We start from the raw sequence: 25939 nt of genomic DNA, 5'->3' as shown, positions 1-25939 counted from the left end.
GCATAACAGGCCCCTTGATGTGGCAATGTCGTCTGATTAGTCACCCACCGCACCAGCAGATGTAGACCTTGCTGTGATGGACAATCAGGAGATCCGGCATCTCGCCAAGAGTCACAGACTGGAACAAACGGGACTTTCCCGTACCCAGATAGTCAAGCTTCTTCGCGACAACGGTATTGGTTCGTCGACAAACTCAGCAGGTCAGTCTGACAAGGTGCGCGATGTTGTTCAGCAGGCATTGGCCGATATTGCAAAAAATGTTAAAGAATTGGCCGCCAAGGTAGCCCTAATTTCTGCCTTGCAGTTGGAGGTGTCGTCCCTTCGAGGAGAATTGGCGGCTCTCAAAGAAAGGAACTCTGATCATGACCCTGTACAAACTAGCACACCTGAACCTCAACCCGTACGTGTACAACCGCCTGCTGACAGCGTCAGGTTGTACAGCGCGGCGGCACGTGCACAGTCGTCACAGGTGCGAGCACGGGATAACACATGGGGAGGCCCCAGCCAGCAGGCCAGTACTACACGACCCCAAACAAGTCACCCAGGCACTCAGGTCACGTCGTACTATGAAAACCGGCCCAAGCGCTCTGATCAACTACAGGGAGGATCCCGCACAAAATGTTTCGCTTTGTATGTAGGCAATGTCAATAGTGGGTGCACATCAGAATCGATCGCCAAATGGTGTGAACGCCGAAATATACCTGTCATCAAGTGCTCCGTGTCTGAGACAAAGTACTTCGGGTTGGCCTTTGCTCACGTAATTCTGCCAATACAACACAAAGCTACTGTTCTGGAACCGGAATTCTGGCCTTCAAACGTCAGAGTTCGAGAATGGCGCTTCAAGGCTGACAGTGTAGCAACTGGTCGAGCTGCAGAGGAGCACTAAATGTTCTGTTTAAATCCTCACGCAGCCCCCTTTCAACCCTTGAACCCTCATGCACCTATCTTTCAGCCACGAAATAGTTGCCCCACTGTAAATCCCCTATAGCATGAATTAATTAAAAGTAACCTCAAAATAGGATTCCTAAATGTTTGCCATCTTCTCAATAAAAAGCATGACATTGAAGATTATATTCTTTCCCATAAAGTTGATATAATGATGCTGGCAGAGACTTTCTTAACAACCTCCGTTTCCGATGACATCCTACGCATACAGAATTACACCCTGGTCAGACGCGACAGGCCAACTCATGGCGGAGGCTTAGCAGCATATGTAAGAGATCATCTCCGAGCCCGAATTGTGAAGGCTGACACCCAGGTGGAAATGCTCATGTTAGAGGTCAGTGGGCAGCGTTCCAAGGTTCTCCTTGGTGGTGTGTACCGTCCTCCAGGCACTCCTGTGCAATTCTGGCAAGACTTGACGAATGCACTAGACACTGTCATCTCCACACTTCCCACATCACCTCTGGTCCTTGTTGGAGACTTCAATGTCGATGTAAGCTCCCGCGACAGCCCCCAGCTAAACAGCTTGCTGCACCTGTGTAACTCTTTCGACATCAAGAACCAAGTGGACAGTCCTACCAGAATTGGACCCCAAGGCAGCCAAACAACCCTGGATCTCGCTCTGGTCGGAGACGATCATGTGAACTCTTGTGTCGTAGTACCTTGCACAATCAGTGACCACTTCGCTCTGGCACTTGATTTGCGACTCACAACGTCCTGCACACCGACCGTGCGACGTGGCCGTAACATTGCAAGAATTGATATGGGTCAATTTGCACACCACCTTCTAAATAGCGATCTAGAGAACTTCTGCTTTGCGCGGACAGAAGATGAAATGTGGGATATGTGGCTGGAGAAACTTGTCGCGGCCTTGAACACTCATGCTCCTATCCGTCTACACCGCCCAAGAGCTCCTACCCGGAAATCCTTCCCCTGGAAGACGCCAGCTCTACATGACCTAGTCCAGCGACGTGACGCGGCCCATCGACGGTGGAAAGCATCACCTGCAGACCCGGCACTACGCAATGTCTTCACTTCTGCCCGAGACGAAGCCAAGCGTATGTCACGACATCTCCGAGCCATCTACTTTAGGGACCTTCTTGCTGCTAGTCAGGCCAACGCACGAAAAACCTGGCAGACCATCAACTACCTCAGCGGTCGTAACAAGTCCTCAGTTCCACCAGCTGTCAGTGTCTCACAGCTCAGCGACCAATTCAGCGGTGTTGTGTCAGACCCAACTAGACCACTACGTCTCTCAGCCCCATTGGGTCCCACGAAGAAGGAATGCCTCGAAGAATTTGCTCCAGCAAGTGTGCAAGAGATCGCTAAGCTGCTCTCCAACATCGACGTGCGCAAAGCTGCAGGCAGCGACCAGGTTCCAGCTGCAATCCCCAAACACTGTTCTCCTGTCCTTGCACCGTCCCTCACCATACTAATCAATGCATCTCTGGCTTCTGGTGTTGTTCCTGCATCTCTGAAGATTGCGGATGTTCGTCCCCTCTTCAAGTCAGGCGAGAAAGCTGTCGCTAAGAACTATAGACCAATATCGTTATTACCAATAGTTTCCAAAGTCCTAGAACGGGTAGTCCACACGAGACTCTGTAAGTTCCTCTCCGGAAATTCCTTGTTCCCCGCAAACCAGTTCGCATATCGCCCACTTCACTCCACAGAAGATGCCCTGACATTGGCTGTAGACAGATACTTGGAGGCAGCGGATCAGCAGCGCCATACAGGTCTTGTACTTGTCGATATGAGCAAGGCCTTCGATAAGGTCAAACACCAAATTTTGGTTACAGATCTATTTCAGCTTGGTATTACCTCAACGGCTCTCAGTTGGTTCATGAGCTACCTAACTGACCGCCGTCAGCGAGTCGTCCTGAGCAATGGCCAGTCGTCCGCCCTCTCTCCCTGTGAGTGTGGTGTTCCTCAGGGAAGTGTGCTGGGTCCTCTTTTGTTCTCCATCTACACAATGGAAATAGAACAGATCACAGCTCCAGCCCACTCACAGCTGTTTGCTGATGATATCCTGCTAGACGCCATCAGTCAATCCGTCGAACTTTCTGGAAGAAAGAGGCTTAATACTAAATCCCTCCAAAACCCACGTTCTAGCCCTTCATGCGTCTCGCAGGCAGCCCTTGTTACTTAACATAGAATGCAATGGAAATCCCCTAGCTCAGACCACAAATGCTCGATATCTAGGTCTACATCTCGACACCCAGCTTCGGTGGGAGACTCAAGTTGCAACTATTACACGGAAGACCTCCCAGAAACTGACGGCGCTGCGAGCCATTCGCTCCTGCTTAACTGAGCAACAAGCCCTGCTATTTTACAGATCGTTAATACTACCGGACATGTTGTATGGATCTAATGCCTTCTTCTCGGTTCTCTCTGCGCACCAACGGCATCAGCTTTCGGTCCTCGACAAGCGATGTATCCGCTGCGTTGCCAACCAGCCATTCCCCTCCCACACAGATCCCATCTACACCCGTCTAGGCCTCATCCCCATCATCCAAAACGCCCACTGTAAACTCCGCCTCCTCATGCTTCGTATCCACACCGCCAGAATTAGTAATCTCCTGTCCAAGCGCCTACGTCGCCAGACTGAAGGCGTCACTCGGATCAACGATCCAAATGCGTATGTTGTCCCTGCCACCAGGCGAGTCTCTGGTGACTGTCGGCCGCTCGTTTCTGCTGTTAAATTATGGAACGCCCTGCCCCAAGAGTTCAAGTCCCTCGCCTGCCATAGATCATTCAAGAGACTTTTAAAGGTTTATTTTTATGGTTAGCCAGCATCTAGGCTTGGACTTGGAGTCGTGACTCAACTGTGACTCAACTGTGCTTTCTTCTTCTTTATTTTTCTTTTTTTCCCTTTCTCTTTTTTCTTTTTGAGTATTTGCAGTCTGTGTTTTCTGTGTTTTTCTCTCTTTCGTGGAGGCTTGCTGTTGTATCCTTGGCTCTCGGCCGTTACTTTATCGCCATCATAATATAGGGCACCATTGCCCGTTTGGTCTGCGATACAAAATAAAATTTCAACAACTTTCACACTGTGGTACTGGTAAGGATTTGAAATTTCTTATTGATTCAACCCTCGACGTGCTACCTTCTCCGACGAACCTTCACCATTTAATTTGGGAAACAAGGTAGTGGATCCATACTGTAGTTTGTGCCGTGGCTGGGCCTGTACTACGCGTCACATGCTTGGCGCTTGTAGCGTAGTGCTGGACCAGGGACGTTACACCTGGAGGCACAACAACATACTCCGGTCATCGTCAGGAACATGTGTGTCCGTTTCAAGTTGGTGTAGGGTTGCTGAGTTGGCGGTTGCGGAAGCGCATCGCGCAACTCAGGAGCAAACTCATGGAATAGCAAGCTCACCACGTATTGGTATTTAGTGTTCTCCTCGGTGATGCCCTTTATGGCAAACTGTGCTTCTAACTGTGTGAACCACAGTTGCGGATCGTTTGGCCAGAAAGGTGGGAATTTGAGAGAAACGCCGGTTACTGCTGCTGGTGGAGGTGCTGGTATAGGTTGTCCGTCAGTGGCATGGGGACTGGACGCAGTGGACTGGGGCGCGTATTTGAAACAGCTCCGGAACCCCGTGGACTTCCACGTCTGACAGAGGCGGGGGACGAACCGGCGTAGACATTGTAAAATGCGACAAATTCGGGGTCACCAATTGTGGGAAACTTCGGAAACCATGCAGATTCCTCACATCCAACACCACACGACACAGAAAGCCAGGGGCACCAGAATTACATGGATAAACTGAAGTTCGGAGAGAAAAAACGACAACCATCTTCTAACTACCATGGGAAGAGAAGCACTTCTTGTCGAAGGGAGAATACATAATAAGAAAGCCAAAAATGGGTACGCGGCATAGGAGGGTATAACATTATCGTACCACGCAATACGGTGCGTGAGAACACAGCGCGCGGGTACGCGGGATCGGCAGAAACTAGAATAGAGTGATTATGGATATACGGGACCAAAAAGTAAGACAGTTTCAAAAGTACAAGTTGTGATTTAGACAAATTTGACCGTGACCAACGCATATGGCCGATTGGTTTGCAGGCCTGCCTGCGAATCATGAGGTCCCGAGTTCAAGACCCGCGCTGGTAGCAGGGAGCGTGTAAAAGACTTTTTACGCGTGTTGAACTGCGCCGACACCCACGGTCAACTGGGTACTCACAGCTCGGAGTGAGAATAACAAGGATGCAGTTTACAGGGTTATGGGCCGTTACACGCCCGATTGGTTGAGAGACTAACCTCCTCTCCCCTGACTCACTTGTGAGGTCTGCATACGCCACTAAGGTTAACAGGCATAGTGGTGGCCTGCGGATGCGAAGGCTAGTTTGGGTGTTTCCGAACATTCAAGCGATGCCGACGCGGATCCCGCTAATATTATTATATTATTGACGGAAATCTCCTTGGGGTTTGGAGTGGATACCGAATTCAATTGAGCTTGACTTCATCTTGTTTTGCAAGGCGAGAGAGAAGCCAGTTCGCGTTCAGCCCAGACGAAAGTTGGTTACGATTGGTCTCCTGTCGGCAGCCTCAGACTGGAAATTTCTTGTCGGCGAGCGATCGAACATTTTGAATTTTCTGCGCTGTGTGCTGCGAGTCAGCAGTGCGTCAAAAAAGGGATTTCCCCAACTTCACGACAGGCTGCACGTGCCAGGACTGGCGCAGCGCGAAGTCACAGCAAGGTGAGCTTCTACTCGAAAAAGAATGAACAGTTCCGAGCTAGATTCAGTGAACTGGCTGCAGGAGACGGATTTCGTCGGAGATCTGGAGCTGGACTCGCGTTTGGAGCGCATTGTGGCGGGCAATGAGGAGTGCTTTGGCGAGTTTGGGCTCATTGTATTTCTCTCATGAAGAACTTTCCAACGACCCCAAAATCTTCAAAATCGGTGAATTAGAACCAAAGTTGTGTTGGATACGTTCTAACAATAATGAGATGCCTTTTGTCGGCTCTTCTGCCTGGATTTCGTTGACAGATGCGTTAAGCCCATGGATCCTTCCATGAGTGACATGCGAACTGTAACTATTATTATTATTGTGTTGGAAATTGAGTGCACATTTTCGTGACTGCCATAAATTCTGCGGAAGCAAAAAGGTTATGGAATCGAAAGTGCACCATACCCAGTTCGAAAGGATGGGCAGGGTTGTGAGCAGGCTTTCATTCATCTTTTCTTATTATTTCTTACCATTTCTGCTTTTAAACAATCGACGAGGAGACAACAGTCGTAAAATAGCAATAAATAAGATAAATTGTGCACTAACAAAAACAGCAAAAATGAAGAATAATATATTTGAATTGTTTGCAGGCAACCTGCCTACACTCAAGAGAGCACTGCATTTCACACAAATCGATTAGAGGTATCGTTACAACGTTTCGGTCTTTATGACCATCATCAGGGATGAAGTGGACATGAAAAGAACAGCAGTATAAAAGAAGGAGGCAAGCAAGCAAAGTGCGGTACCTATCGACAGCGCGCGTAGAGAAGTCACGCGGCAAAGCACGTCATGGCGGGTGTGCATTGCTACATGTACATGACGACACAAGCACAAACGGCGAGGAAAGTAGATACTGCGCTACAGCAGTGATACAAGCACAGTTCCAGTCTCACACCTCCAGTGAGGTGTGTAGAGCCCTGCGCCACTTGCAGTAAATAACAGCTGTATTCAATGGCGGCAGAGCGCACAGGTCTGTACAACAACATCCCATGCATGATGATACAGGTAGCTGAGTAAGAAGGCTGATTGTAGACCATGGTAGAATGTGGAAGAGCATACCCCATAAAAGGTGGTAGCCAAGGTACGTGAAGGCATGCATTGCCCACACACATGTGCCGAGTGTATCACCCAGAACGCATGCTAGAAGCCAGTATGGCCGCACAGATGGTGTTATAGCAGGTCCCAGCCACTGTTGTTGTTGATTTCCGGGGATTGCTCCCTGATGTTGATGGCCTCTCGGATCCTCCTCCTGGGGCGGTCACGCTCAGAACCAAGAACCCGGATACCCGAGAAGGCCGTTGCTCCCAATGGCAATGGTTCAGATGCAAGCTTGGCTGCAAAATGCTTACCCAGCGCGGTGCCGCTCACTGTGTTGCGTGCGCCGTCCTTGTGTTCTTTTGTCCTGGTGGCGAGGCTGCGGTAAGTCTCTCCGACATATGTATCACCACATTTGCACTTGAGATGGTATACGACGTTTCGCTCTGTGCATGCTTCTGAACCGGACATGCAGGTGACACAAGCAAGGTCTACATACCTGCGGCATGGTGGTTTGCGGAGGGCAGACGTGCAAATTTTAGAACTTAGACGGCGGTTCCTGTAGATCAGCTGGGCATTTATCTTGTACTTCCGGAGTAATTTATGAATTTTGTTGTTGTGGATATACTCGGTGTGAAACGGTAGGTTGAGGGTGACACGGTATTCATTCTGCACTCTGCCACGTCGGGGGCGCATAGCTCGTTCACATGCCGAAACTATAACTGACTCTGGGAAGTTGTTGAATTGTAGGATGTTGGTTACTTTTTCTTCACAGGGTGTCAGCATCGGAAGATAAACGGACGACACCCAGGAACTCAGAGGAAGCAATTGCATTCTTTTGCTGCTTGTGAACTGACGAGTTGTAGTCTGATACCAGAGTAGTAAGTGCGGGGCAGGTTCTGGTGCACTTTTTGACCTTTGACCTTTGGGCCAAATAAGGCACACTGTGTCGGTCGTGCTTGGTCTGGCCCTGGGACCCCCAGAGTTTGACCTTTGACCCCTGGCATGCCATAAATGTCATCCTTAAGGTTCTTTTCGCCATAGGTGGCGAACGTGCACTTGCGCACGTTCGGTGCATTCGCACCGTGGAGTAGTAAAATACGTACTATTCCCTGATTTGCACATCGTAGATGTGCATTGCATGCAGTGAATGACATATTGCGCATACGCACGCGGAGCGTGTGACCGGTGGTCGACCTTCAGTGGTCCTATGCGTGTGGAAAAGACGCAGTGCAACACAAGGTGTACTAGTACACGTGTCATTATACTACTCCCTGATTCACACTTCGTAGATGTGCAGCAAAACAGTTCACGTTCCTTGCATTCGTTTTATTCACACATCGTAGATGTGCACTGATTGACAAGTTGCCCATACAGAGCATGCCTAATCAGCTTTTCGATCGGTTAAGAGAATGTTCTAATTCGGCCATATTATGAGCCCCAAGATCAGAATACGGCTCAACGTAGTACTTGAAGTCACCGTTCCCATTACGTCATGTACATTTACACACACTCTGTTGAAGCACTGAAACATCGATTTTCGGCGAATTCAACATGCGAAATTTGAAAATCCGGTGAAAAGATGGGTGATTTCTTCAAAACCACCGCACCCGTGAGGTGTGAGACCACAGCTGAAGCGCCCACCAACCTTTCTCCACTGTAAACACGAAAGAAGCAGCAGAAAGCAGAGTGTCATAGAGCTCTATTGTTGGGGGAGAGAGCTGGGAGCACTGCGCACTTACCATTTATCACAATAGATGATCAGAAAGAGGCGGCGCTTGACGCCCCGCCTCAGGTGCTGAAACAGGGGTATCTCCCCTGTAAGGTGAATACCGCAGTGACATGTGAAAGCCATACTGTAATGATACTGAAGTGAAGGGGTGAACCGCAAAGCAAGACCTTTAACTTCTTCCTATCGAATTTGCTCCCCAGCTGCATACCGACATCATCCGCTAAAATCCAATCATACCAAGTATTGCAAAGGTCATCAGTTGACCTTTTGGACTTTTCAACTCTTATCCAAAACCACCAAGAGGAAAAAAACCAGGATGAAGAAGACGTCAGTTGTAGAAGCGTTTGTGGAGGAGTTGTTACATTATTCTCAGTAAATAGATATGGCTGATACATTCGGTGTAGACTTGGACGCCCGGTCGTGGTCTCTCAACACGGGTCCTTTACTAATAGAAAGGCGGACGCCAATAAGAACTGTTGTGGAGTTGGCAGATCAAAACGCGCAGCAAGAAATTTGGCACGTCGATGGTAGACTCCATTGGGAGGACGGACCAGCTCTTGTTGATAGTAGGGGAGTGTCCGCCTGGTGCTATGGAGGTCGTCTTCATTAATGAACCGGCTTGGATAGGACGGGGTAGCATCGAGTACTACCTCAACGGCGCCTAGAGCCGGCGGTCCTGCAGTCAGTTATTGTGACGCCACATGCTGTATTCTACGGTGGTATCACCACGGAAGGCTCCACAGGGAGAATGCGCCAGCGGTGATACGCAGGGAAGGTAACAATCGTGTACGGGAGTGGTACCGATATAACCTTCGGCAAAGGGAAGATGGACCTGCTTTCATCTCTCAGGAGGAGGAGGGTGTCTATCAGTGGTACCTCAACGGGGTGTATTACGGTGACCACCATCAAGACCAGGCAATACACCCCATGGAGCTGCAGTACATCAATGTAGTGCCTACTAATGTAGACTCGTCAGCAATAAGTCATGAGTCCATTAGTGTGATTTGTCAGGATACCCTGGACCGTCCTCTATCCAAGTTGGAGTGCGGTCATGAATTTCACTTCCACTGTACCAAGGAGTGGATCAGTTCTGCCCCCAGCCCTACTTGCCTAACCTGCCACTACTCCATGACTGCTGAGGACTTGGTTGAGTTCTTGTAGTAATACATGACACAGCTGCATGTAGGCGACTACGAATGACCAGTCATGTGCTACAGATGGACACGGACACGCCACCCTAAGTAGCCATGAGCGGCTATTTGGACAAGGGCAACAAAGCACCCCGTGGGCGGCCAAGGTTGACACTAGCCACAAGTCTGGTCGCTCAGTTGAATAAGCTGGGTGTGCCCATGAAGACCATGGAAGACCTTTCCAGGTGCCGGCAACAAGCAGAGGACAAGAAAGACTGGAAGAAACTGTGCAGCTCGACACTCGAGGACAAATCAGTATCAGCAGCTACTACACCTTGCTGATGATGCTCACAAGACAGAAGTGGGAAAAAACACTGAATTTCTGTATTTAGTGCTCAACTACGCGAAATGTGTTATCATTATTATACATGTTCAACTGTACTCAGTCTGGCTGACTGCCATTCTCTAGCACACATTACCGGACACTGTTGTGGTGGTCGTCGTTATCGTCGTCGTTGTTGATGTTGTTGTCGGTAGTTGTCGTCGTTATCGTCGTCGTTGTTGATGTTGTTGTTGGCTGTTGTTGTCGGTTGTTGTCGGTTGTTGTCGTTTGTTGTTGGTTGCTGTTGGTTATTGTTGGGTGTTGTTGTCGGTTGTTGGGTGTTGTTGTCGGTTGTTGGGTGTTGTTGTTGGTTGGTGTAGGTTGTTGTTGGTTGTTGTCGGTTGTTGTTGGTTGTTGTCGGTTGTTCTTGGTTGTTGTTGGTTGTTGTTGGCTGTTGTTGGTTGTTGTTGTATGTTGTTGTCGGTGGTTGTCGGTTGTTGTTGGTTATTGTTGGTTGTTGTTGGTTGTTGTTGGTAGTTGTTGTTGGTTGTTGTTGGTTGTTGTCGGTTGTTGTCAGGTGTTGTTGGTTGTTGTTGGGTGTTGTTGTCGGTTGTTGTTGGTTGTTGGGTGTTGTTGTCGGTTGTTGGGTGTTGTTGTTGGTTGGTGTTTGTTGTTGTTGGTTGTTGTCGGTTGTTGTCGGTTGTTGTTGGTTGTTGTTGGTTGTTGTTGGTTGTTGTTGGCTGTTGTTGGTTGTTGTTGGTTGTTGTTGTCAGTTGTAGTCGGTTGTTGGTTGTTGTTGGTTGTAGTTGGTTGTTGTCGGTTGTTGTTGGTTGTTGGATGTTGTTGTCGGTTGTTGTCGGTTGTTGTCAGTTGCTGTTGGTTGTTGTTGGCTGTTGTTGGTTGTTGTTGGTTGTTGTTGTCGGTTGTTGTCGGTTGTTGGGTGTTGTTTTTGGTTGTTGTTTGTGGTTGTCGGTTGTTGTCGGTTGCTGTGTTTTAATCGTTATTTTGTTCATTATCCAGGAGGATGTTGCTATGATTCAGTACCATTTTTTCGCATATATGACACAAGTTTGTGTAACGTTAGTGTGACGTGGGGTATGCTGATTGGATGTGAGGCGGTGAGAGTATGCTGATTGGCCGATAACAATTAGTGGAAGGGATAAAGTAATGCGCTGCTTGTGCAGCGTAACCAAACACACGGTCTGTGGGAAACACCGTAGTAAAATACATAAAGTAATAATAACATGAATTGCCACCGGCACTTGAGAGACTCGAACCCCGCCGCCTTGTTCAAATCGGACTTGGTAGCTTCGTATTGGAACTTAATCTTCTTCTTTTTGAGGTATGACCGTACAAAACGCGCTTGGATTTTTTCATTTATTTTATTTTTTCATTGCAACTTTTTTAGCAGATGTCCACTCGTGAAACAACGGTGAATCTGGAACGAATAAATGGTCCATGTCAAAGGCATAACGAGTCTCGAAGTCTTCACATTCATGATGGACCCTTGTCATGATTGACGCATTCCTTGATGGTGCGCACATGAAATCACCCTGGCCCATCTTTTCCAATTCCATTCTTTTCACATCCTGCACCCCATAATCTACTAGTATCAGTGGGAATGCTAGAATCAGAAGAAGCAAGGCAGCACTCTTCCGTGGATGTATTACTCGACACAACACCACCCATACTTGTTTTCTAGAAGTCTTGACTATAATGATATATTGCAGTTGGAAGTAGTATACAGTCAAATAGGATAGGATAAGAATGAATGATCAGCTGTCTGATAAAGAATGCAGTTCATTAAAGACTTATTGGAAGCTCTCTACCAGCCGATCGTCTTGTTGGTCGGCGACACTGCATAATGATATGAAGCTCTCAGTTAGCTGTTTCTGTTCCGTGGTAGAAAGTGTCATGTGCGCGTCCAGAGCAGGATGAAAACATCTGGGCTCCACGTGGATGCAGACGATTTGAGCAACAGTAAGACATACCTTCAACGCTTGCTCGTCAATGTCGAGGGAGACTGCCCCGGGGTAGATGAAAACATCTTGTTCCACATCCAGTTCGAACGAGCTGGTCGGGACTAGCTTGCTTTCACCGTTGATGTACACCCGACATTGACCTTCGGACGAACGTGATGGGTAGAAGTTGGTCTTGATCTTCTCCACACGTCCTCTTCGGAGAGTGTCACGGAGCGATGGACAAGTCTTGATCAAGTTCGTAATGATGAACTCAGTGGACTCATTCAGTTCGATGTAAACCTGTCCTTGAGCATCTTTGCGAGCTGTTGCCGTACTACCACAGGCTGGTAGAGCTCCTGTAGGGAAGTACATCTTATAACCAGACTTGTAGAAGGATCTACCTGATGACTTGTAGGACAGTTGCATGTCCTCCTGAAACCCATCCACCACAATCTCTTTGTGGAGCTTGGTAGGAGCAGGTGACACATAGCGACGCTTAGCCGGTACTGCCTTCGAAGAGAGCACAACTTGAGGAGGGTCAGCAGGAAGAGCGGAATTCTTCCTCACCCGTCGCTCGTATAGAGAATCCATCTTCCAGGAAGCGAAGGCAGAACAACTCATCAGCACTGTATTCGATGAACGAATGACTCAACTACAGGACAACCATCTGTATTTATACAAGTCAGAGACGGAGGCGGATTGAAATGTTAAAAATGTGTGTCAGCTAGGTCAACCAATCACCATCAAGCCCGACAAAAACATTTGCCCAATCAGCATTGAGCCCACCAAAAACATTTGACCAACCAGCATCAAACTCGCCAAAAACAGAGACTTCATGAGAAGGATGAAGAAGTAGAAGAAGAAGAAAAAGAGCAATACGGAGAGGAAAAACAGTGTCAGCATCTTGATCATGTTTTACATGAAGGAAGATACGTGTGTTCTTCGTGTGGACTTGTCATGGCGGTGATTTACTTCCCTGAAGATGATGTGCATACGAGATGTAGTTTGATGAAGAAGCCTTACGCGGTACATGAGCGGTTATGCGGTGTGGATCGTCATTTTTTGCATTTTCTTTCGAAAACTGAACTCTTATCCGATCAGCTTTGCGTACACCCTCTTCGGGAGCAGATATTTGCGATGCAAAAATCCTGTTTGTACAAAAGTATAAACTATGCTATAGCATTATCCTGCATAGTATACGATACGAATGTGGATGTACTACGTAAACTGCGTTCCTACTTACCTCGTAGCAATGTACCATGGTTGAGGTTCAGTCGAATCATTAAACCTCTTCCTCAGCATTTTCCACTCCTATATGTACTGCATCTCATGGAGTCGACCAGAATGGTGTCTTCATCTCAACTGTCCACGTTGCGTACGAATTTGCTGAGTTTATCTCCATCTGATACATCTCTTATGACATCATTGATTGATGCCTATTGGTTGGAAACCTATTCACTTGATCACGTGATTCAGAACTTGCACACGTTTGACTCTGATCTTACTTCCATACTGTATCAGTTCACTAAAGTGGCGGTATCATGTAAGGAATCTTTAAGATGAGATTATTTGGTGGGCATGCCGCTGATTGGACAAAATGTTTTTGGCGAGTTTGATGCTGGTTGGTCAAATGTTTTTGGCGGGCTCAATGCTGATTGGGCAAATGTTTTTGTCGGGCTTGATGGTGATTGGTTGACCTAGCTGACACATATTTTTAACATTTCAATCCGCCTCCGTCTCTGACTTGTATAAATACAGATGGTTGTCCTGTAGTTGAGTCATTCGTTCATCGAATACAGTGCTGATGAGTTGTTCTGCCTTCGGTTCCTGGAAGATAGATTCCCTATACGAGCGACGGGTGAGGAAGAATTCCGCTCTTCCTGCTGACCCTCCTCAAGTTGTGCTCTCTTCGAAGGCAGTACCGGCTAAGCGTCGCTATGTGTCACCTGCTCCTACCAAGCTCCACAAAGAGATTGTGGTGGATGGGTTTCAGGAGGACATGCAACTGTCCTACAAGTCATCAGGTAGATCCTTCTACAAGCCTGGTTATAAGATGTACTTCCCTTCAGGAGCTCTACCAGCCTGTGGTAGTACGGCAATAGCTCGCAAAGATGCTCAAGGACAGGTTTACATCGAACTGAATGAGTCCACTGAGTTCATCATTACGAACTTGATCAAGACTTGTCCATCGCTCCGTGACACTCTCCGAAGAGGACGTGTGGAGAAGATCAAGACCAACTTCTACCCATCACGTTCGTCCGACGGTCAATGTCGGGTGTACATCAACACTGAAAGCAAGCTAGTCCCGACCAGCTCGTTCGAACTGGATGTGGAACAAGATGTTTTCATCTACCCCGGGGCAGTCTCCCTCGACATTGACGAGTAGGCGTTGAAGGTACGTCTTACTGTTGCTCCAATCGTCTGCATCCACGTGGAGCCCAGATGTTTTCATCCTGCTCTGGACGCGCACATGACACTTTCTACCACGGAACTGAAACAGCTAACTTAGAGCTTCATATCATTATGGAGTGTCGCCGTCCAACAAGACGATCGGCTGGTAGAGAGCTTCCAATAAGTCTGTAATGAACTGCATTCTTTATCAGACAGCTGATCATTCATTCTTATCCTATCCTATTTGAGTGTATACTACTTCCTACTGCAATATATCATTATAGTCAAGACTTCTAGAAAACAAGTATGGGTGGTGTTGTGTCGAGTAATACATCCACGGAAGAGTGCAGCCTTGCCTCTTCTGATTCTAGCATCCCCGTTGATACTAGCAGGGTATGGGATGCAGGATGTGAAAAGAATGGAATTGGAAAAGATGGGCCAGGGTGAGTTCATGTGCCCACCATCAAGGAATGCGTCAATCATGACAAGGTTCCATCATGAATGTGAAGACTTCGAGACTCGTTATGCCTTTGACATGGACCATTTATTCGTTCCAGATTCACCGTTGTTTCACGAGTGGACATCTGCTAAAAAAGTTGCAATGAAAAAATAAAATAAATGAAAAAATCCAAGCGCGTTTTGTACGGTCATACCTCGAAAAGAAGAAGATTAAGTTCCAGTACGAAGCTACCAAGTCCGATTTGAACAAGGTGACGGGGTTCGAGTCTCTCAAGTGCCGGTGGCAATTCATGTTATTATTACTTTATGTATTTTACTACGGTGTTTCCCACAGACCGTGTGTTTGGTTACGCTGCACAAGCAGCGCATTACTTTATCCCCTCCACTAATTGTTATCGGCCAATCAGCATACTCTCACCACCTCACATCCAATCAGCATACCCCACGTCACACTAACGTTACACAAACTTGTCCCCATATATGCGAAAAAATGGTACTGGATCATAGCAACATCCTCCTGGATAATGAACAAAATAACGATTAAAACACAGCAACCGACAACAACCGACAACCACAAACAACAACGGACAACAACACCCAACTACCGACAACAACCGACAACAACAACCAACAACAACCAACAACAGCCAATAACAACCAACAACAACCAACAGCAAGCGACAACAACCGACAACAACCGACAACAACATCCAACAACCAACAACAACCGACAACAACCAACTACAACCAACAACAACCAACAACCGACTACAACTGACAACAACAACAACCAACAACAACCAACAACAGCCAACAACAACCAACAACAACCAACAACAACCGACAACAACGGACAACAACCGACAACAACAAACAACAACCAACAACAACACCCAACAACAACCAACAACAACCAAAAATAACCAACAACAACCGACAACAACATCCAACAACAACCAACAACAGCCAACAACAACCAACAACAACCAAGAACAACCGACAACAACCGACAACAACCGACAACAACCAACAACAACCAACACCAACCAACAACAACACCCAACAACCGACAACAACACCCAACAACCGACAACAACACCCAACAAACGACAACAACCGACAACAACAACCAACAACAACCAGCAACACCTGACAACAACCGACAACAACCAACAACAACCAACAACAACACCCAACAACAACCAACAACAACCAACAATAACCAACAACAACCAACAACCAACGACAACAACCGACAACAACCGACAACAACAGCCAACAACAACATCAACAACGACGACGATAACGACGACAACAACCGACAACAACATCAACAACGACGACGATAACAACGACAACCACAACAGTGTCCGGTAATGTGTGGTAGAGAATGGCAGTCAGCCAGATTGAGTACAGTTGAACATGTATAATAATGATAACACATTTCGCGTAGTTGAGCACTAAATACAGAAATTCAGTGTTTTTTCCCACTTCTGTCTTGTGAGCATCATCAGCAAGGTGTAGTAGCTGTTGATACTGATTTGTCCTCGAGTGTCGAGCTGCACAGTTTCTTCCAGTCTGTCTTGTCCTCTGCTTGTTGCCGGCACCTGGAAAGGTCTTCCATGGTCTTCATGGGCACACTCAGCTTATTCAACTGAGCGACCAGACTTGTGGCTAGTGTCAACCTTGGCCGCCCACGGGGTGCTTTGTTGCCCTTGTCCAAATAGCCGCTCATGGCTACTTAGGGTGGCGTGTCTGTGTCCATCTGTAGCACATGACTGGTCATTCGTAGTCGCCTACATGCAGCTGTGTCATGTATTACTACAAGAACTCAACCAAGTCCTCAGCAGTCATGGAGTAGCGGCAGGTTAGGCAAGTAGGGCTGGGGGCAGAACTGATCCACTCCTTGATACAGTGGAAGTGAAATTCATGACCGCACTCCAACTTGGATAGAGGACGGTCCAGGGTATCCTGACAAATCACACTAATGGACTCATGACTTATTGCTGACGAGTCTACCTTAGTAGGCACTACATTGATGTACTGCAGCTCCATGGGGTGTATTGCCTGGTCTTGATGGTGGTCACCGTAATACACCCCGTTGAGGTACCACTGATAGACACCCTCCTCCTCCTGAGAGATGAAAGCAGGTCCATCTTCCCTATGCCGAAGGTTATATCGGTACCACTCCCGTACACGATTGTTACCTTCCCTGCGTATCACCGCTGGCGCATTCTCCCTGTGGAGCCTTCCGTGGTGATACCACCGTAGAATACAGCATGTGGCGTCACAAAAACTGACTGCAGGACCGCCGGCTCTAGGCGCCGTTGAGGTAGTACTCGATGCTACCCCGTCCTATCCAAGCCGGTTCATTAACGCGATGAAGACGACCTCCATAGCACCAGGCGGACACTCCCCTACTATCAACAAGAGCTGGTCCGTCCTCCCAATGGAGTCTACCATCGACGTGCCAAATTTCTTGCGGCGCGTTTTGATCTGCCAACTCCACAACAGTTCTTATTGGCGTCCGCCTTTCTATTAGTAAAGGACCCGTGGTGAGAGACCACGACCGGTCGTCCAAGTCTACACCGAATGTATCAGCCATATCTATTTACTGAGAATAATGTAACAACTCCTCCACAAACGCTTCTACAACTGACGTCTTCTTCACCCTGGTTTTTTTTCTCTTGGTGGTTTTGGATAAGAGTTGAAAAGTCCAAAAGGTCAACTGATGACCTTTGCAATACTTGGTATGATTGGATTTTAGCGGATGATGTCGGTATGCAGCAGGGGAGCGAATTCGACAGGAAGAAGATAAAGGTCTTGCTTTGCGGTTCACCCCTTCACTTCAGTATCATTACAGTATGGCTTTCACATGTCACTGCGGTATTCACCTTACAGGGGAGATACCCCTGTTTCAGCACCTGAGGCGGTGCGTCAAGCGCCGCCTCTTTCTGATCATCTATTGTGATAAATGGTAAGTGCGCAGTGCTCCCAGCTCTCTCCCCCAACTATAGAGCTCTATGACACTCTGCTTTCTGCTGCTTCTTTCGTGTTTACAGTGGAGAAAGGTTGGTGGGCGCTTCAGCTGTGGTCTCACACCTCACGGGTGCGGCTCACCCGAGTCGTTATTGGACTAACTGAATATGTATGCAATCCACCTCAAACTTCACCAGAAGTTGAAGAAAGGGTCATGAGTCAACAATCCAGCAAAAACTCAATTTCGCCAAAATTGCACCTAAGGTCGGCTTTTGCAGAGCGCTGGCCATTTATTTATTTATTTATTTGTTTACGTATTACAGCATCTCATAGCACAGTGAGAACACCGGCCAATACAAAGAGCGCCTGTTTGTGTAACTCTAAAGCTGGTTTTCCAACTCGGCAAATCAGTTGGTCTATGCGACTTTGTGCCTTTGTATCACCTTGACGTTTGTATAGCAAAAGGCATGCAACAATGTTATTGAAAAGACCCTAATGTATTATCTGCATCAAAACTTATATCATTCATTCAAAAGGATCAAAAGATTAACTCCGTCAATGAATACCGTAAAATTCCGTAAATAAGCCCACCCTAAAAAACGCCTATGTCCGAAAATAAGCCCAGGTTTAGGCGGTGTACACTTCAAGTCCGTTTTAGCGCCCATGCCCGAAACAAGCCCAGGGCGTAAAGTGGACTCAAAATGACCAGCGCGCGAGCGTGCGTTCGCGTACAAACTGTAAAGTGGACTCAAATTTTGTGGTTTGATGTACCTGTACCGCGCTCAGTGTGAATGGTGGTTGACTGAAACTAGTGGGTTGCTAATAGATTGATCTTCTGCGGATTGCGTCCGGAATAACGCCCATGCCCTAAAATAAGCCCATGCCCAAATATACGCCCGGTTTTTGACGTTCTGCAAAGTATACGCCCGGGGCTTATTAACGGTATTTTACGGTAGTGTTCAATGTGACGACTAATATGGGCACAAGTGCTGAATATTTCCAATTGCTGATTTGAAATTTGAGTTGAAGCTTTCAAACGCCAAACAACGTAGAACTCACATCCTGTCATTGTTTGGGCACGACATGACAACTCCGTTGCTACATGAACACGGATAACAGGCACTGGAAGGTTCACTCCAAGCTAGCACCATATAAATCACGGCCACCGATAAGAGCTGGGAATATCCAAAGGAAATGACCAGATGCACAACCAGAACAGAACAGACAACGTTACGGCTTCTGCTAGGAACTCCAAAATACAACACAGCGGTGTTATCAATTACCTAAACATAATATTTTTATGAAGTTGATTGTTCCAACTAGGAACACACGTGTTTTGCCAAACTTGACACTTGACTGACTCACGACTGCCATCCGGAGCACACGAGGAGCACGTCGCACCTTCAACTCGGCAAACCTGCAAGAAAGCACCACTTCCTGCTCAATACACAGTGTTTCGGGGAATTCACCCCTCATCTGTTGAGCTTGAGTAGGCTGAGGAAGATTGTGCCTGAAAAGCATCGCTTATATACTGCTCTCCAGGCCAAACCATCATCAGGGATGCACACTCACAGAGACGCTTTGTTTCCAGCGAGACAAACACCTCGTGAAGCTCCAGGTAGCAGCGTGAGTCAGAGTCGCTCATGGAGTTGCGCTAAACAGACATTGAGAGCCAGTATAGCTATTTGCAACGCTGTCACCTCGAACAACTAGTCGCACGTCTGCGTGAGGGACAACAATACGAACTTAGAAGTTGCGACTTCGGCGGTAATAGTCATGAAGTTGATTGTTCCAACTAAGAACACACGCTTCTTGCCGAACTGGGAGTGGTGCTTTCTTGCAGTTTTGCCGATTTCAAGGTGCGACGTGCTCCTTGTGTGCTCCGGATGGCAGTCGTGAGTCAGTCAAGTGTAAAGTTAGGCAAGAAGCGTGTGTTTCTAGTTGGAACAATCAACTTCATGACTATTACCGCCGAAGTCGCAACTTTTATGTTCATACTATTGGTATACGTACAAAAGGACGCCAACCAATCCAATTTTGTGGACAAGATGAGAAAATCAACGCTGAGGTGCAAAAATATAGGTAGAATCTGGATAAATCAAACCCCAGTATGCCAGAGCATTCCAATTACCAAACCCCAGAAAATATGCTGGTTTTGAGGTTCGAGTTACCAGACTTTGTTATTCCTGTAGCTATGCAAAATGCGTTACTTCAGTAACGTATTGCGCTAGCCAGGGTCCACACAGCTTTAATGCCATGTTTGTTTGGGTGTTTGTGCCGCCGCGTACGTCGGCATGCGTGGCGCTATCTCGTACCTGTCTCGTACCGTACCATCGGAGACAACTGGCCACAATATTCAAATAGGGCTTTCAAATGCAAGATCATAACGTGCAGCAGCTTGAAACAATGAGAATGTATGCGAAGTGTATCGGGGGGGGGGGGGGGATGCTTATGGTGCGATAGTGCGGGTTCGAGTCCTAGGTTATGTCTTGAGTGAAATAGGAGAGGTGAAAAATTTATAACATCCCTATACTTTTTTTGCCTGGGTCATCAAGGTGGTGGACGGTGTCGTATTATCCTCGAATGGAAAAAGAAAGTTATTTTAATTCGTTCAGGGCCCAACGCTATGCTTTTTTGCCTAGCTCATCATGCATGTTATTCGAACAGATGGAAACTTTTTGCAGTACAATGATGTAGCCAATCAGTTCGTTGTGGTATCGTTGGGCATTGTAGCCGTCATAATCGACGTAAAACACTATAGCCAATTAATGGAAAGAAACATTTCCATCAGTTCTAATAACATGCATGAGCTAGGCAAAAAAAGCTTAGCGTAGGACCCTGAGCTTCCAAGCTCTCTCATGTTAATATCAGGAGTAGTAAAATTACGATTGAGCTGGCTTTAAACTTTGATAATGCACATGGCGGCAACGTTGCTCATTGGTCGTTTCCTGGATAACGAGACAGACCTCTTTCTAAATACAAAAAAAATTCAATATTGCGTGACACGTCTCCTATTCTTTAGTCCGCTGTACCACAGAAACCCATTTAGCAGAAAAGCATTTAAAGGAAGCCATGATGCGCTTCCAGCAGGGCACAGAACTGGAGTATTAGGCCATGGTAAAAATTATCTTTGATTCTCAAGTACGCGCGCACCGATTTTTGGCGGCGCACAGACGATTTTCGCACCGATTTTCACAGGCTCATGACCTGAGAATAAACTTTATTTTTTGCCATGGCCTTAGTAGTGTTTCTTAGACTAGGGAGTCCCAACAGGCATGGCCCCGCCCTTGTTACAGGGAACCGTAGATGAATCTTTGTGAGGCGAGCAACAGTATCAGCAGATTGTGTCCGAGGACAATTTGGAGGAAGAGCATTCCACCGATCTGCCGCCAGAAATGAAACCGAGTGCAGTCCATACTCAATTTCTACAGTAGGGAACACTAAGGCAGCTGTATCCTGGCCACGAATACGAGCATTTGTGTGCGGGCCAGCTGAACGCAGGAGAAATAGTGACTGAAGGAGGGGGCTAGAAATTGATGACAAGCAGTGATAGAACAATTCGTATAGTTTCAAATTAACTCTTTACTCAAACGAATGCAGATGACACAGTTGTAGAACTAATGCAGTTGGGGTCATTCTATCTAAACTAAATGTTTTCTTCATCGCAATATGGCTGACCGTTACAAGCCTGTTATATGGGGTAGTTTTCAAACAGTGCACAAACGCATTACTTGCATATCCTAGAAAAAAATCATCGATCAGTATACAGAGGTATTTCACAGTAGAGACAGGGGAAATGACAATACCTTTACAGGTCAGGTACAGGGCTGGGCTCAGTGCAGGCAGGGCAGGACCCCGCATCACCATGAACTGTGTATTGCTCTAGCCACAGCACACTATCCTGCAAGCGTAGCATGATTGTAGCCACATCACAGCCGAATACGTAGAACGCAATATCATCAGCTTGCAGCTGCACCATACTCTGGCGAAATATTTTGGGTATTTGACGAATATAGATGCAGAAAAGCAATGGTCCGAGAACAGACTCCTGGGGGACCCCTCTTGTACAGGGTTTGGTGTCACCCTTCTCACCATTGACAGTAACCTGCTGGCTGCGATTCGAGAGATTGTCTGAGAACCAATTGAGGACAGTGTCGCCTAAGCCAGTTGCGGCTAGCTCATCCAGTAGACCTGTGGGGTGCATACGGTCAAACGCCTTGCTCATAGCCGCAAAGACTTCTCCACACTGGTCACCGTCGTCAAGTGCTCTGTTCCACCTGTCTATGCAAAGTGTCAGGGCATCCTCACAGCTATGATGTGAGAGGTGCGCAAATTGTTCAGCTGCTATGGCAGATAGGTCTGGATTCTGGGTGAAATACGAAGTGACTTGCTTGTGGACAATCTTCTCTAGGATCTTGGCAGCGATAGGTAACAGTGAGATTGGTCTGTAGATGTAGGCTGAAGTCTTATCACCGGATCTGTAAACAGGGCAGACATGGGCAATTTTGTAGGCAGCAGGAAAGATGCCAGACCTAAGGGACTGGTGGACGATAAAAGTTAGGGGATACGAGACTTAATCTCTACAGGATTTCAGGATGCCGGACAGAATATCATAAGAGCCGGTGGCTTTGCTGGATGCCAGAGATTCAAGCAACTTCGAGATGGCATCGATGCTGACGGTATCAAACTCCAAAAGAGTAGCGCCATTGAGGTCTGCACCGGGTAGGGGCACCTCGACTGGTCTGGCAGTGTCATGGACGATCTCGGCAAAGACACTAGTAGTCATCAGATCAGCGAGTGTGGCTGCTGGTGCAGCCGTCACTGCTGTTCTACCAGACTAGCTATTGATACTGGCCCATTAGCCTCGTGGGTCATGGCGACGATTTTTGAACTCTCTGATGTAATACTGTAACTCCAGCTGCCTGTTGAGGAGAGTGCCTTCTCGCCGTATTGCTCGCAAACATCTGCATAAGCTGTTGATCTGACGGCTGAGTGCATACCTTTCTATGTAGGTGGAGTCGCTGCTGGAGGGGGTGTTTCAACCGAGGTGTCTAGCCAGCTGCCGACTCTGGAATGGCCTGCCCGACAATATGAAGTCGCTAGTATCTGACGGTGGATTCAAACGCATGCTACGCGTATTTTTATTCTGTTAAATGTAATGGCTTTCGTAACCTGCTGATAAGGCTCGATAGAATCATGCTACGATGACCCGACTTGTAAATTTGAGATCTCTTTTTCTCAGATGGAGAGCCAAGGATTTTTTTAAACATGGAAATCGATAGCATACCTTGTGTCCACAATTTCCCATGTTTATAATACAAACCTTTTTCTGCTCGTCCTAACCCTGCCTCCCCTCACTGTTACTTCCATTTTCGTATTTTATTTTTATTTTATTTTCTCCTCATCTCTGACTCTTCTTACTCGTTGTCATAGCTTTCATAATATTGGGCAGAACTGCCCGTTTGACATGCGATGTAAATTAAATAAACAACAACTTTGGTGCTTTTTGACAACAATTACATCATCTTTTTTCAATCTGCGTACATTTTGCGAACTACACCCTTGTTTTGTTTGATTGGGCCGGCGTTGCTCGGACTACACCGTCTGCTCGCACTACACCGTCTGCTCGCACTCAATCCAGATTTGTCATTCCATAGACCCCTGCTTAACAAGCTGGAACATTTACTCTGCATCTTGCTGTGACCAGCGCGACAGGTGAAAGTACAATGTGAGATTTAGACCAGGTGATGTGTGGAACTTTCGCTGTTTGCGGATCTATTAAACGGCATGCAGATTTAGAGATTATACACTTTTGGGCACTTATCATAATTATGTTCTTGATAACACAGTACAAGTGACAACAAAGAAAACCAACAGCTATAGAAATATTGAGTACTTACACACAAGTTTGAAGCGTTCATGATGTCTTCGTTGCAAACAGCCTGTGAGATCCAAGGATATTATGCCACATAGGAATTTGGGTTCCCTCTCTCGACAGCCCTCCTGTTGCGAAATGCCGATTGGTCGTACAGAGAAATACCAGTACTACTAGTAGTGTTTTTCGAAAAAGCAGGGCCAAAGTGCTCCTTCTCTTGGCAATGGTAATGATGACTGTGAAAGAAGAACTGTGCGGGACTACTTGTACCGGCTACATGCACTACTGAGACACGTACACCCTTAGCAATAAACGTTATGCTGTAAAGGTATTATCGATATAACGTAAGGGGGAAAATACCGTGATTTGAGTTCGACCTTTAGCAGGATGCACGCTATTTTTAGTACGCTGTTGCCACGAGAATAGTTTTGATTTCGCGCGGTACAACCATTTTTGTCACCATATACGCGATACAAGGTGAAATGCGTACGGACTATGCAATATTTGGCCAAAACACGTACCGTTGGTCACAACGATAAATCAGCCCCCATATATGCATAACGTTTTTACGCTGCAGCTTTTTTTTTTTTTTTTTTTTTTTTTTTACTTAGGGCATGTTCGATTGGTAAGGATCGGGATCGGGATCCAGATTTCAGATCCCTCGGATCCTTCAGATTCAACTGAACACTTTATTTTGGACCTTGACTGTTGCCATGTTGAAAATGGCGCTCACAAGGCACCCAAAAGGGTGAACGTCGTACTCATCCCGTGCGTCGTACAAAAAGTCAACAAGCTCTATCTCCATCCACGCGTGCGTACTACAATGTGTACAAAAATGATTTTTACCAGCCATATACGCACAAAGGTCACATTTGGATCCGTTGGATCCGGTCAACCCTGCTCCCCGAGGAGGGTTGACCGGATCCAAATCCGAAGGATCCGGATCCGGATCCGACCAATCGAAAGGGTGCGAATCCAGTGGATCCGGTGGATCGGGATCCCGATCCTACCAATCGAACATGCCCTAAGGCTACAGCTTTATTATTATTATTATTATTATTATTATTGACTGGTTTGAGGGAAAGAGACATTATTATTATTATTATTATTTTATTTATTTTACTAGGGTGTTTCCCACAGACCTATGGTCTTCTTATTATTATTATTATTAAATTTTTGATAGGGCAATCCCCACAGGCCTAAGGCCTTTTGACAGGGTACCCTAAAAAATGAAGAACAGAATTACGGAAGGTATGCAAGGAAGAACTTGAGCGGACCTCCGCTGGGAGGGCATTCCAGCGGTCAGAGCCAAGGAAAGTGACAGAAAGCTTCCAATCATGACATGCAAAGCAGCGGTGCAGCATCGCAGGCATGAATCGTGGACGTGGTGACGGGGTCTGATGTGCTCCACCGACCTAGGGTCTCGGCTTCACTGCACAGCAAACGCGTCGAAAGAAAATGGGGGCTAATTAAGCTGTGTTCACAACTGGCGCGTGGACGCGGTACGCTTGCGGTTCATGCGCGCCCATACGCGCGCTCAAGCTTTCACAAAAAACAGCAATCCGAGTCGTATTCAGCACGTGCGACACCTTCGAGTACTAATTTTTGGACCCCGCCAGTCAAAGTGACTGGCATGTACGCTGGTACGCACCTGATACGCGCTGAAAATTCCAACATGTTGGAATTTCCACTTCGGAGCGTATCCATACGCATGACGCCCCAAAAGCCAGCAAAAATACGCACAAACGCGTGGTTTCACGCGTACACGCGCCAGTTGTGAACACAGCTTAATAATTATCGGGAGCTTCAACGCTATTTTAATTTGGGTGATCAAGGTACGAGTACAGTAAAATATAGCGCTGCCATTGTTTGCTACGGGTGTCTAAGGGCATGTTCGATTGGAAGGATCGGGATCCCGACCCACCCGATCCACTGGATTCGCACCCTTTCGATTGGTCGAATCCGGATCCGGATCATTCGGATTTGGATCCGGTCAACCCTCCTCGGGGAGCAGGTTTGAACGGATCCAACGGATCCTTTTTTTATTTATTTTATTTTTTATTTTTTAAGATCACTGAGCCTCTTGTACGGGCAAAATAACACATTTTGTGAAGAATCAACACATAAAACGAATCATCAGATACAGTATTTACAGAGTCTGTCACCACTAGCACAGCAGGGGACTCAGGCATGGCAGGAGCAAACATGCTCCTTGAGCCACGCAGGCACATAGCACCACAACGCACCAGGGCAAACCCAAGGCGGCAGCGCAGCAAGGAGATAACCTGCCCGTATGGCTGTGTTCACAACTGGCGCGTGTACGCGTGAAACCACGCGTTTGTGCGTATTTTTGCTGGCTTTTGGGGCGCCATGCGT

General features: G+C 47.1%; 1 protein-coding gene across 3 annotated transcripts in view; it reads right to left on the bottom strand.

Annotated features, from left to right (window-relative positions):
• The window catches only part of LOC135820651 (slit homolog 1 protein-like), a 120243-nt gene extending 96425 nt beyond the window's left edge, over nucleotides 1-23818 (bottom strand). For all 3 annotated transcript variants that reach the window (XM_065333677.1, XM_065333679.1, XM_065333678.1), the window contains exons 1-2: nucleotides 23589-23818; nucleotides 18748-18863 (exon numbers count right to left, since the gene is read on the bottom strand). In XM_065333677.1, coding sequence (XP_065189749.1) covers nucleotides 18748-18863; nucleotides 23589-23609 — 137 coding nt within the window. In that variant the 5' untranslated portion in view covers nucleotides 23610-23818. The remainder of the gene's footprint in view (nucleotides 1-18747; nucleotides 18864-23588) is intronic.
• Nucleotides 23819-25939: the final 2121 nt, after the last annotated feature.

This window comes from Sycon ciliatum, chromosome 7 (genome assembly GCF_964019385.1).
Source record: "Sycon ciliatum chromosome 7, ocSycCili1.1, whole genome shotgun sequence".
NCBI classification, from domain to species: Eukaryota; Metazoa; Porifera; class Calcarea; order Leucosolenida; family Sycettidae; genus Sycon; species Sycon ciliatum.
The sequence above is the reverse complement of the archived record's forward strand: the minus strand, read 5'-3'. Positions and strand labels throughout refer to the sequence as shown.